This window comes from Dipodomys spectabilis, unplaced genomic scaffold, assembly GCF_019054845.1.
Source record: "Dipodomys spectabilis isolate Male_0828 unplaced genomic scaffold, ASM1905484v1 ptg000001l, whole genome shotgun sequence".
In the NCBI taxonomy this organism is placed as follows: Eukaryota; Metazoa; Chordata; class Mammalia; order Rodentia; family Heteromyidae; genus Dipodomys; species Dipodomys spectabilis.
The window spans coordinates 23,063,471-23,076,933 of record NW_024870678.1 but is presented as its reverse complement, the minus strand read 5'-3'; the positions used below and the strand labels follow the sequence as shown (position 1 = coordinate 23,076,933).

Sequence of the window (13,463 nt, the reverse complement as noted above, 5' to 3'; positions counted from 1 at the left end):
AACATTCCTTGTCACCATACTTTGTTTTTACCTAATGTTTGTTTAAAGAGCCAGGAAATGGGTATGCTGAATTCACACACAGCACAGGTGGCTTAGAACGTTTACTCTATGCAGTGTATGTTCACATAGGTTGATATAGCCAGGCAGCTCTTCTAGCACAGGTGTCTGGGGATGGTAGGTAAAGTATGGAGGTAAAGTAGGTAGGGCTAGCATTTTTCTTCCCATTTTATAACTAAGGAAATTGAAATGTGAAGAACTGAAATTAGTTCTTGATGCTGTGTACTTACTAAATTTCCAGATCTAACTTTAGTTTTTAGGTTTGTTTGTTTGTTTTTTGCATTGTAAGCTCACTTCCCTGAATTTCCAGGAACAACTATTTCCAGAAATGTCTGTACAATTTGGTTGAAGATGTATGGACCATAGGGAGATTGTTGTCAGAGAAGTGTTGACTCAGTACTTGGAAACAGTAATGTTAGGCAAATGGCTTCACCTTTAAGGAATTCAGCTTTCTTGTTTTTAAAATAAGAATAAGCCTGGTGACAGTGGCTCATGCCTGTAATGCTTGCTACTCAGGAGGCTGAGACCTAGAATGTCATGGTTCAAAACAAGCCCAGGCAAAAAGGTCTGTGAGATTCTACCTCCAGTTAACAAGCAAAAAGCATGGCTGGAGTCATGACTCAAGTAGTTGAACACTAGCTCTGAGTAAGCAAGCTAAGGAAGAGCAAGGTCCTCAGTTCAAACCCCAGTACCAGTACAAAAATGAATAAGTGAATGAATGTACAATGCTTTTGACACCCTGCAGGTATAGAACATTGACTATATCATCAATGAGTATAATCAATAAAATATAATAATCAATAAAAGTATAGTCAATAAAAATGTCCTAAAACATGACATCTAGAAGTAGACTGATTCTGGTGTACATTGAGTCAGCAGTTTAAAAAGACCAGTGTAAGCTGAGTGCCCTGACTCAAGCCTGTACTTCTACTTACTTTAGAGATGGGGACCAGGAGATGGAGGCTCAAGGTCAACTTGGACATAAAAATTCAGTTATTAAGATTCCATCTGAACCAATGACTTAGTGCAGTGGCATGTGCCTTTCATCCCTAGCAACATGGGGAAACACAGGCTTCCTGGGCATCCGTTGAAATCCTACCTCAAAAATAACTAATGCAAAAAAGGACAGGCAGCATGCTCAAGTCAAAGACCACCTGCCCAGCAAGTGCAAGGCCCCAAGTTTGATCCCCTGTACTGCCTTCCTAAAATGAACAGGATTGTCTTGGGGTTGCTGGTTGGCTACAGCCATTCTCAGATTGGTTCAAATTAGCTACACCTGTGTTGAAGGGAAAGGAGGGCCTCTTTTCCTGTATCTGTATCTTATTACTGGACAAGCCACTCAGAAAGCTGCTTCAGACTTTCGTTACATCATTCTGCTCCTAGCACTTCATCATCAGCCCTGGACTACACAGGTCACCAGCAATGAAGGGAAACTGATGCCTTTGGGAGGGGTGAGTACCTGAAGAAACTTACCTTAAAATCCTGGAATCTGGGATGAGGTGTTATATCCTTGCTGTATGAGTAAAAAATATTTTATATAGTTTATCCTTCTTCACATGTCTATACACTTTTCTAAGCTCGAACTAGAGATTGATTACATCTTCCTCTTCTTAAGATATCACAAAGAATTCTCTTTTTCTTCTTTCAGAATATAGCTAAACATTTTTCAACCAATAGGGAATGTCCAGTGGGCTTGATTTTTACATGGGCTTTGTTTCAGTTGCATCTGTCAGGGTTGTGTGGGTTGTGTGGCATTTGCTTCACATCACATTTGATTCAAGAGAAGATGGTGTTTCTCTCTCTCTCTTTCTCTCTTTCTCTCTCTCTCTCTCTCTGGTGCTAGTATGGGGCTTGAATTCAAGGCTCGGGTGCTGTCCCTTAGCTCTTTTGCTCAGGGCTAGCACTTTACCACTTGAGCCACAGATATACTTCTAGCTTTTTGGTGGTTCATTGGAGATAAAAGTCTAAGTCTCCAGGACTTTTCTTCCCTGGCTGGCTTCAAACTATAATCCTCAGATTTCAGCTTCCTGAGTAGCTAAGATTACAGGCAAGAGCCACTAGCTTTTGGCTTGTTGTTCTCATTCTTAACAGGAGATAGGAAGTCATTTTCTGACTTCAAAAGGAAATTAAGGGCCTACACTCATATCTCTTCTGTTACAATGCCAAAAATGATGAATAGCTGGGCAATTAAAAGCAGAAATCTGTTTTGAGCAAATCTTGCCTTATGCACTGATTTTCTCTTATGTCAGTGCTAGTCAAACAGAAAGAGCGCCTAAAAAGATTTGCTTGTTACATTTGTAAGGAGGTTGGCTTTACTTTAGAATAGTACCTAACAAACCAATCTACATACAAATAAAGATGAGTATCTATTTTCCATTTACAAGATTAGCCCTCTTTGCCTTGGTATCAAGAGATCTTTCTCTGTGTTATCTCCATTTCCACAGCCTTCCTTCCCCCTTCCTCATATCCCAGAGCTTCATCTCCTTATCCTCCATTGACATCATTTCTGTCCTTTATTGTGACTATCAGATGACTTTCTTGGTTTTGGATGATTATACCTTTTAGAGCATAAACCCCGAGGAGTCTGTAGTAACTTAGCATGACACCCAGCTTGCTGGTGTCCATCATTGGTGGTTCCTAAGGGACCAGCAGTTCCAGGATGCCCCAAGAACTTGTAAAGATCACACTGCCTACATTTGCTTTATAAACATACTCTGGCACATCAATACTCTGGTCACAGCTTAATACCACTGTCAGTAGATGATAGATATCATGAAAATCTATTTGATGTGACCAAGTCCAAGAATAATGACATTGATATGTTCCTATGGAGGTTTCCTAATTGTGGATAAAGAATCATGAGCACCTAAGGAGAGTAATTGACACCTGCTTTATATACTTTCATGATCAGAGAGAGAAATGAGAAAATGGCCATTTTTCTAGGCATTCTACTAAAAAGGAAGGAAAATGAAGAATCAGAGGAATTCCGCTTAGTGAACTAAAGTGATTGCTTCCAAGTCTGCTTGGGCATCAGTATGGCTGGAGAAATTGTCAGCTATTTGGAATTCTTTAAAGTGGAGCACTAGCCTTGAACAAAAAGCTAAGGTACAGCACCCAGGCTCTGAGTTCAAGCCCCAGTATCAATGAGCTTGTGCGCACACACACGCACAGACACACACACACACACACACAAACTTATTAGTTTCATTATTTAGCATCAACCTGTATTTTTTATGTTTATATCTTTAAAAAATGACAAAATGATAAAAAAAAATATGGAAAATTAGCACCAAGAACTAGAGAATACAAAAATGATGATAAGATGTCACATGAGCAAGCATTCAAACTAATAACCATATGAGAAATACAACAAAGAACCATATGCCACTTCTGCAGAGGAAATGAAATCTCCCTAGCAATAATTTCTCATATAAGACTTTATTTAGGCTAAGAGCATCAGTTTAGCAAGTTAAATCCCCAGAGTTCAAATCCTAGTACCTCCAACAAAGATCTTTTTTTGGGGGGGGCGGAGGTTGGTCGTGGGGCTTGAACTCTGGGCTTGGGCATTGTCCCTGCGCTCTATAGCTCAAGGTGAGCGCTCTACCGCTTGAGCCACAGTGTCACTTCCGGTTTTCTAGTAGTTTATTGGAGATAAGAGTCTCATGGACTTTCCTGCCTGGGCTGGCTTTGAACTGTGATCCTCAGATCTCAGCCTCCTGAGTAGCTAGGATTTCAGGCATGAGCCACAGGTGTCCTGCTGCAACAAAGATCTTATATAGACAAAATTAGTGCTATATAAATAATACAGTGTTTTAAAAGTAATGAATTCTATGAACATTAACACATGGCATAGTGAAGATGATATGTACATCCTTACCAGGCTGTCCAAGGATGTTGTTTGTAATAATATGCTTTTATCAAGGCCAGGATTTAGACTGTTACAGGACATCATTTACATGGAACAGCTGTGTTTATTATTTAATATGATCTGGTTTGTAGAGGAGGTTGATATCTTCCTTCTTCATCCCACAAGTGATTATTTTTTATTCTTGTGCATTGTGCTAGACATCCTTAACCCAGACATACCTGAACCCAGATACTGGAGAGTTACTGGTCAGAAGACTGACAAGGTCTCTGTTGTCGTGGTATTTATGTTCTATTGGGGTGCGAGATAGACAGTAATTTCAAACTGCTATAAATCCTAGAACAGATAAAGAACTCTTCAGAGTTTCCATTTATTATTTGTGTCATTCTAATATGTGGTTTTAAAGATTTTTTCATTTTACCCATGTTGTCATATCTGTTGTTCTGAGTAGACTTACTTCATTTTCAATGTTTGTAGAATCTATACTGATGTCTTCCTTTTCTCATTTCTAAGAGAAATAGTAATTTTTATTCTTCTCTCTCCCTTTGTCTCTGTCTGTCTGTCTCTCTCTCACACACACACACATACACACACACATGAAATATCTAGTTAAGAGTCTATCAATTTTATTAAGCTTTGCAAAGAACAAGCTTTCAGCACTACTGATTTTTTAAATTGCCTATACATTTTGTACTTCATTGATTTCTTACCCTTCTACTTGAGGTATAATTCATTTTTCTTGTAGCATTGATTTTTCAGCCTTGATTCTTTTTCAATATATGCATTTAAAGGCATAAGTTGTTCTGTGTCCCAGAAATTTTGATACATTGAACTTTCAGTATTGTTCTATTCAAATACCTTCTAATTTCAGTGTGATTTCTTCTGTGATCCTCAGAACTGGGTTGCTTATTTTAAACTGTATCTGTTTTTGTTGTTCTCTACTTTGATTCTGTTGTAAACAAACATACTGGTATAGTGTATCAGTCTGTTGAAGGTTTGTTGACAGAAAAGAGTCCACAGTTTTGGATATAGTATTCTAGATAACTCATTTATACTAACTTGGTTAATCATGTTGGTCAAATCTTGCATATCTTCATCTATTTTTTACTTCTGTTTTTGCTTTATATATGCTGAAACAATGTTAACAGATACATTTAGGATCATTAAATTTGTTATACTTTTATCCTTATGAGATGCTCCTTTTTTCCTTTGTAATAATAATTCATCTGCTATTAATAATTGTGCATTGTTTCATTTGTTCAACCTACCTAATATCCTATATTTAAAGTGTGTCTCTTTAAAATGAATTTCATTTTTAGCTGACCTAGACTGTCTCTGTTCTGTCCTGAGAGCTTTGAATATTGTGAGAAATTTCATGTCTGCCCTTTGGAATTTGGTTTAATTCTTCATTCTTGTATATTACTTAGCTCTAAATTTTGATGTTTCTTTAGGAATAGATTTTATATATATATATATATATATATATATATATATATATATATATATATATATATATATATATATATATATATATAATACTTATTTCAGGCTCCTTTACCTACTGGGGCTTTTACCTAGTGGGTCTTTACTCTTGAGTATTGCCAGAGATCAGGAGATTTCACTCAGCCATCCCACCTCCCTGCACCATCCTAACCTCCCAGACTTGACCCACTCATCCTGTGGAAGAAACAGGAACTACAGTTTGAAACTCCTTCAGGATCCAACCCATGTGATTACTAAGAAATCCACTAGTGTCTTTTTTCTCTGATAAGTGTTTCAAATAGGCAGAGGTTCTGTGCCTTTTCTCTGTGGAGTTTTAATTCAGTATTTTATTGTTTCTTCCAGAGATTTTTAAAGTCTGGTTCTAGAGTGTATCTCTCAGTTTTCTAGTCTATAGTAGGATTTTCAAGCTGACTACCATGTCTTACTCAGAAAGACAAGGCTACATAGCTTTCCACATTGAGGATATGCTTTCATTTCATATTATGTGGTATATGATATTATTGGAAATTTAGAATAATTTTTCATCTTATAACAAATACTTTGTAGTATTTGGCTAAAAATACAAAATTTTGATTAATCTTTAATCCTTCACTTGGTATATATTTGCAAATGTGTAATTGTTGTGTCAGTAGGTATTCATAGATGTTTATTCTTAACTTTAAGTTTTTGTATTGGCACATACTTTCAGGAAACATTTTACTTATGTACTAAGACAGATTCCCCACTCTTTGTAGTGTTATATGTATGATAGGTGATCGTATTTTAATTTTTTGAGACACATATACATTATTATAATTTCAGAAGAAATCTAGAAAATGTTAAAACATTCTAATTTAGATTTTACCTTAAAATATGAAAATTTTAAATATGTAATAATATTTGATTGTGTAATTTAATGAGTAATTATTATGATGGTTAATTGATATTTAATAATATTTAATCGTTATAATTAAAGGTTTGATCAATATTATTTAATTATGTAAATATTGCATATGTAATACTATTTATATTTAAATATTTAATAATGCTTAAATATGCATTGATATGGTAGCAGAAAAGCAAATTTTAATTCAAATATTCATCTTGGTTGATGTAAACACCTAGGAAAATACTAAGTGCCAGCTTTTTGGTTGCCATGTGCAAATCATTTTCCTTTCTGTAACCTTTTTTTTTTTTGGTCAGTCGTGGGGCTTGAACTCTGGGCCTGGGCGCTGTCCCTCAGCTCTTCAGCTCAAGGCGAGCGCTCTACCACTTGAGCTACAGCGCCACTTCCGGTTTTCTGGTGGTTTATTGGAGATAGGAGTCTCACGGTCTCTCCTGCCCAGTCTGGCTTTGAACCGCGATCCTCAGATCTCAGCCTCCTGAGTAGCTAGGATTACAGGCGTGAGCCACCAGCGCCCGGCTTTCCTTTCTGTAACCTTAAGATAGATCATTTAACCTTCTTTGGTTTCAGGGGAAAGAAAAACTTGCTGAAAAATGTTGCATAACTTGATTTGAATTGGAGAAAGGGAAGCTTATCATTTCTTTCTTCTCCTATTCTCTCTGTTTTTTAATTGGAGTTTTCTACTTGCTATTGTACAAAGATCAACACCTCCAAGATATAAATGAATTGAAGCCTGGATAAGAGTTTTGAATGTCTGAAGTTTGGGGACATACATTTTCCATTTTAGAATGGAAATATCTGTGATTCTAAAGGCATAAAAATACTTTTCAGTCACCTACAATGATGCAATTAGATGTAGGGAGTTTTATATTCTACTTAAGATTAATGCTTGTTTAACTTGTGTATCTATTCAGAGACATTTGTCCTACATAGAAGAAATAACACTCTTCAAAGTGTATAGCAGTCTCAGTATTCAGATAAATAGACTTTTTGTTTGATGTTTAACTTGTTTTAAATATTGGGAAATTCCTGGACCAGGTGCTGATGGCTCACACTAAAAATCCTTGCTACACAAGAGGCTGAGATCTGAGAATTACAGTTTAAAGCCAGCCTGAACAGGGTAGTCCATAAGACTCTTATCTTCAGTTAATCAGCAAAAGACTGGAAGTGGAGCTATGGCCCAGAAAAGCTCAAGAACAGTGGCCAGGCCCTCAGCTCACGCCCCAGGACTGGCACACAAAAAATACTATGGGAAATTTAAAGTATATATAGAAGGCAACAATAAAAATTCAGTATTGTGCTTATCCTTGTTTCTTGCTATTTTCACAGTCCAGTGTTTCACTGACTGTCATAGGAAGAGACTTTATCTTAGAATTCTAATGTATTTTGCCTATTTCTCCAAATGACCATTTATTAGAAATCAGGTCTGTTTATTCTCCATTTTGATTTTGCTTTCGATTAAGGTTTCATTTTCTTGTGCTTATCTCAAACTGAATCTAGTAGTCACTGGGGTGCTTATTTTCATTTGATCCCCATGCACTCATATGAAATAATATTGAATGTCATTGCCTGGTTAATGATAGGTATGTGGAAGTCATAAATGGTTGTTAGAAAGTGTTACCTTGAAAATGCAGTTGCTATTCAATCCTTTGAAATGTTTCAATGTTTTCAAAGGCCAATACTGAGTCTCATGCATATTCAGAAAAAGGGTTCTTTCATTATTTGAGCCAAAATTAGTATGCAGAGGCACAATCTCCAATTTTCTTAATTTCTTCCTGTAATTGAAATTTGTGTTGTAGTTTCTGGTCTCTCTTAGGGAGCTGATCCCTTCTGTAGTAACCCAGATGGTCCTCCTCAAATACACGCTTTGTATATTTCCAGGCATTTAAAAATCCATTTAACAAATACATGCAGGGCTTTCTCTTTCTTTCTTTCCTCCTTTCTTTCTCCCTCCCTCCCTCTCTCTCTTCCTTCCTTCCATCAGTTATGGGACTTGAACTCTGGGCCTGAGAGCTGTCCATCAGCTCTTCAGCTCAAGACTAGCGCTCTACCACTTGAGCTACAGCGCCACTTCTGGTTTTCTGGTGGTTTTTATTGGACATAAGAGTTTCACAGACTTTCCTGCCTGGGCTGGCTTTGAACCATGATCCTCAGATCTCAGCCTCCTGAGTAGCTAGGATTACAGGTGTGAGCCACCGGTACCTGGCTAAGGGCTTTCTTTTTTAAATGTCTACTGCTTACACACACACACACACACACACACACACACACACACACACACACACACACACACACACACACACACACACACACACACACACACACCACATTCCAGAGCATTGAAGAGGTTTATATTTTTGTTTTGCTTCGTTTCCTTGAGTCAAGATCTGACTGCATAGCCCATTCTGGCCTCACTACTGAGGTGGAATGATAGGCATGCACCACCATGTCTGCCTGAGGGGCCATTCTTTTTAAAATCTGGAATCACTAGGGTGAAGGTGAGTTAAGTAGGAAATTGATTGAGCTGGGGTCAAAGATGTGCAGTTACTTAAGCATTAAATCCAAATAGCACACTAGATTCTGGGGTGAAGGCCAAGAGAATATTTTTTGCTTTGGCACTGGAGTTATGCAAACAGGGTTTCATGACTGAGAAAGTAAACTTGTACATTGGTGGTTTGTTTTTTTGTTTTTTGTTTGTTTTTTTTTGTAGGTTCAAAAAGGCATTTGAATCTGAGCCAACACTACAGTCCGGAATTAACTATGCTGTTCTCCTCCTGGCAGCCGGGCACCAGTTTGAATCTTCTTTTGAGCTTCGGAAAGTTGGTAATTGTAGCTTTGAGATTTTACGTGGAAATCAAGAAGTTAGACTCAAACTTGGTACCATGAAAAAGAACCGTTAATAGACTCTCTTGCTTTCTATCTCACCTGACTTCTGGAAAAATAGGTGTATTCTCCTTGCTTGGTATTTTACACTATTGTGAAGAATTCTGATATTGGGATGCAGTTCAGTTTTCATTTGTTTTTACCTGTTTCTAAAAGTCCTTGGTTAGTATTTATTATTCCAGGTCAAATACTATCTACCATGTGGGCTTTATTACATTCAGCCTCCAACTCCCAAATCAGGTTAGGATTTTGTGGAACATTGGGGATGCTCTCTATTTAAGCTGGTGTTTTCCTGGTGCTTTAAAATGGAAACAAACACACAAATCTTTCTTACTTCCTTTTCCTGTGTCTCAAGCACACGTGTTCCAGAACAGCAGGTCAGGTAGAGGACAGTCTGCAAAAGCCATCTCTGAAGTGTATCCATTGATAGAATACAGCTTGGTCTTTTAGATCTGTTTTTGATCTGTTGACATTGATCTGACCCTTCTTTGGAATATAAAAAATTAGACCATTTTTGAGGCATATTTAGTGTGATTTCCTGGTTTTGACTTTAATGACTTCTTTTTACGTGGTGGTCCTAGGGGTTTCCTATCGGGTAATGCCCTTTTGCCATGGGTGTGTGTTATATTATAACCTCCCTGTATCCACCTCCCAAAGTAGCTAGGATTACATACAAACATCCACAACTGTGCTAGCTTTTTGCCTGTCTGGCCTCACAGTAGCTGCTATTATATGGATGTGCTACCATGTCTGGCTACTGATAACCACCATCACCACCACCACCCCTAAGATCCTAGAAAACATATTTTGTTCTCTTGAGTATCCCTTTCAGAGAACCATTCTAAGTCAGTCTTACTACAGATGCATAGTGTTTGGCCTTAATTCTCAGAAGGTCAAAAACTTTGATCTTAATGAAACTATTTATTGTAAAAAGAACTGTTTCCTTTAGTATTTTGAGCTGGAGACCGTTTTCTTTGATTTTTCTCTAAGATAAATGAACCCTGGGCCTCTTTTGTTGTTGTTGGTTGGTTGGTTGTTTTGTTTTTTGAATATTTTTTGAGAAGGACTTAGAAAACATCCAAATGTAATATTTTGGGAAAGTTTTGAGAATAAATAAAGTCAGAGTATAGTATTAACTATTCTAAAAGTCCCAGGCCAAACAAATGCTAAGGTATCGTGGTAACTATGGCTGGATTGCAGTACTAGTGAAGGTAGAAAGCAGAAAGCTTGATTTGGAATCATTTTTTTATTGTGGGGCTTGCACTCAGGGTACTGTCTCTGAGCTTTCCACTCTTGGCTAGCACTCTACCACTTTGAACCACAGCACCATTTCAGTTTTCTGGTAGTTAACTGGAGATAAGAATCACGGTCTTTCCTGCCAAGGCTAGCTATGAACCTTGATCCTCAGATCTCAGCCTCCTGAGTAGCTAGGATTATAGGCATGAGCCACCAGTGCCCAGCTGCAATAATTTTTCATTTGGCGAACTGAATGAATGAAAAAAATTCACTGTAATTTGTGCTTTTTAGAAATCCTACTACCATGTTGTATCTTAGATTCATGTAAAAACTCTCCATTAGTATTTATATAGTAATACTCCTTCTCTGACAAGGTCTAAACATCCTTTTTGCTACTCTGTTCTTGAGCTCTAAATCCTCAACAAGACTCAATATAGTTTTACAGACGTAGGTAGAAGTAACAGCAGTGGGTTGAAAATGCACTTTTCTAAGTCTCACTTTCTTAGCACTTGAAGGTTTGAAGAAATCAGCTATAACCTGAGGAAGTAAACGTACTTGAATTTTCCCAAGAAAACTTCATCTAACATGTTAAATAAGCATTTGTCACATACGAAATTGAATTTAAAATTTGGGAGCTGCACTACACACACACACTTAAAATATGACTTGATAAATTTTAACTACTGAAATAATTAAGTTTGTCTTCTAAAACACTGTTATACACACTAAATTGTGTACCCTTTAAGTATGGGAAAAAATAGCTCCCTAGTTTACAATCTGTTTAATCACAAATGATAGTAATCATAATAGGTTGACCTAAAGTTAATTTTTTTTAATGATACTGAGGACTGAACATAGGCCCTCACACTTGCTATACAAGCATGTCTGAACTTGAACCACTTTCTTAGTCCTTTTATTTATTTATTATTATTATTACTTTTTGATGTGGTCTTATGCTTTTGCCCAGGCTGGTCTTGGACTTCAGTCTTTCTACTTCTGCCTCCCAGAAGCTTGGATTCACTACCATGCCCAGCTAAAGTTAATTTTTATATGGTAAGATAGTATTCAATTGATTTTCAGGAAAAGACAGGTTGGCTAAGGAAATTAATAGGCTAATACAATGGCATAGTTTATACAAAAATGAAACTATTAACATATTTGACTTATTATAAACATATATAATTACATTCATTCTTTAAGTGCTATAACCAAGTTTTCCACAATTTTATGCCTCCTCCTATGCCCCTTGTTGGCCTCTTACTTTGAATTACTAAGTAATTACAATATTTAGACTTTTTTTGGCACAGAACCTTACTATCTAGGTAGACTGGTCTGTAACTCATTATGAAACCACGATGGGCCTATGCTACCATGTCTGACTAATTATGCATTTTTTATGAAATCCCTTCTTTAGCTGTTTTTTGAAGTTTTGATTTATTTATGTCAGGAAAACAATTAAAACTAAAATGTCATGAGATGGACAATAAGCTTGAGGTTTTCTAAACATATTCTCTTAAGTTTAAATCTCTAGTATAAGAAAAACCCTATTTCCTGTCATAATCTGTTGCCAAAGATTCTATTTCTTCATTTTATATTGCTGTAACACATGTTTATTTAGCTAATGGTTTTGAGAACAGTTTTGGTGGCCTCATGGGCTTGGCTTCTAGTAAGGGCCCCTGTAGCTACATCACACTACAATCTGTGTCATCCTGGAGAAAGTACCTGCATGAGTGAGAGACCACCAGTGAAGCAGAAAGCCAGATAGTAATTCATGGGCCAGTTTGCTTTTATTTTAAAAAAAAAATCATTCTCAGGGGAGCCCAGCAAGATCCTAAGAGAGCCATGCTGATCTCTTCTGATAGTGAGGACAGCATATCCAATGACCTACCTGCTTCCCACTGAACTCTACCTCTTAAAGGTTCAAATATTTTCCCATTGGAGGCCAAGCTTCTAATACATGGGCCTTTGAGAGATACAGTGAAGCAAATCCAAAACCATCACAAATTCTTAATGTTAGTTGTGGGCATTACTAAATTGCTTCCCAAGTTGTGAAGAATCATTGGTGTTTAGACTTTGTAGAAGTAGGATTTAAAATTCAGAATGACACTCTACATTGCTTTTTTTTAGTTTCACAAGTCTTATTAATATTCAGATGTCAACTAAATGAAAAAAATTTTCTATCTACTCTGCATTTTTTTTTTAGCCACAGGACATTTTATGAGAGAGTCAAAATTATAGGTTTGGGTCCCCAGTAGCAATGATTTAGGGCAAGAACTGTGTGTTTGGAATTGATACAAATCACCATTTGAATCTCATTTTCAGTGGTACTAAGAATTACTAAATATAAAATTTATATTGCTGAGTATAAAAATTTATGAGTTTATAATCAAGAAAAATTTAGTACAGTCAGGCTGTAGTGACTAACACCTATAATCCTAGCTACTTAAGAGATTGTTTCAAAGTCAGCCTGGGAGAAAAGTCTAAGACTAGCAAAAAGCTAGGCAGGAGATGTGGTTCAAATGATAGTGTACCATCCAAGCAAAGAAAGTTTAGGTAAGAGTGAGGCTCTGCGTTTAAATCCCAGTCCTGAAAAAAAATCAATATAGAACCAAAATTCATCACCAACCACAGAGAACTCTTGTCAGGTATAGAGATGGTTGATTACTCAGAAAATTGGTAAATTAAGTACATCTCTTTCATGTTTAGAAGATTCTATAGCTTGTCCATTGATGAAGTATAGCTCTTCTGTTATTCTACATATTAAATGCTACATAAAAATTAATAAAGACAACATTCTTCTAAAGAATACTGATTACTAAAATAAAATGAATGATAAAGCTGATAATGATAGCGATTTTACAGTAATTGTCTGTCTGGCAATTGGTGTCACCAGTTAGAACTAATACCATTTAGTGAAAAACTAAAAAAAAAAAAGTAAATCTTACCATACTTACCTATATCAAAGCAAACTGGTAGACTTCTCAGTATTCACAAAGGAACAAAAGTATCTGTGTAGTGGAAGGATTTAGCCAACTA

At 36.6% G+C, this 13,463-nt stretch overlaps 1 protein-coding gene across 1 annotated transcript in view; it reads left to right on the top strand.

The window, feature by feature from the left end:
* Map3k5 (mitogen-activated protein kinase kinase kinase 5) overlaps positions 1–13,463 on the top strand; it is a 181,772-nt gene that overhangs the window by 91,498 nt on the left and 76,811 nt on the right. Inside the window, exon 8 of the mRNA XM_042701048.1 lies at positions 9,019–9,131. Within this exon, the coding sequence (XP_042556982.1) occupies positions 9,019–9,131 (113 nt within the window). The remainder of the gene's footprint in view (positions 1–9,018; positions 9,132–13,463) is intronic.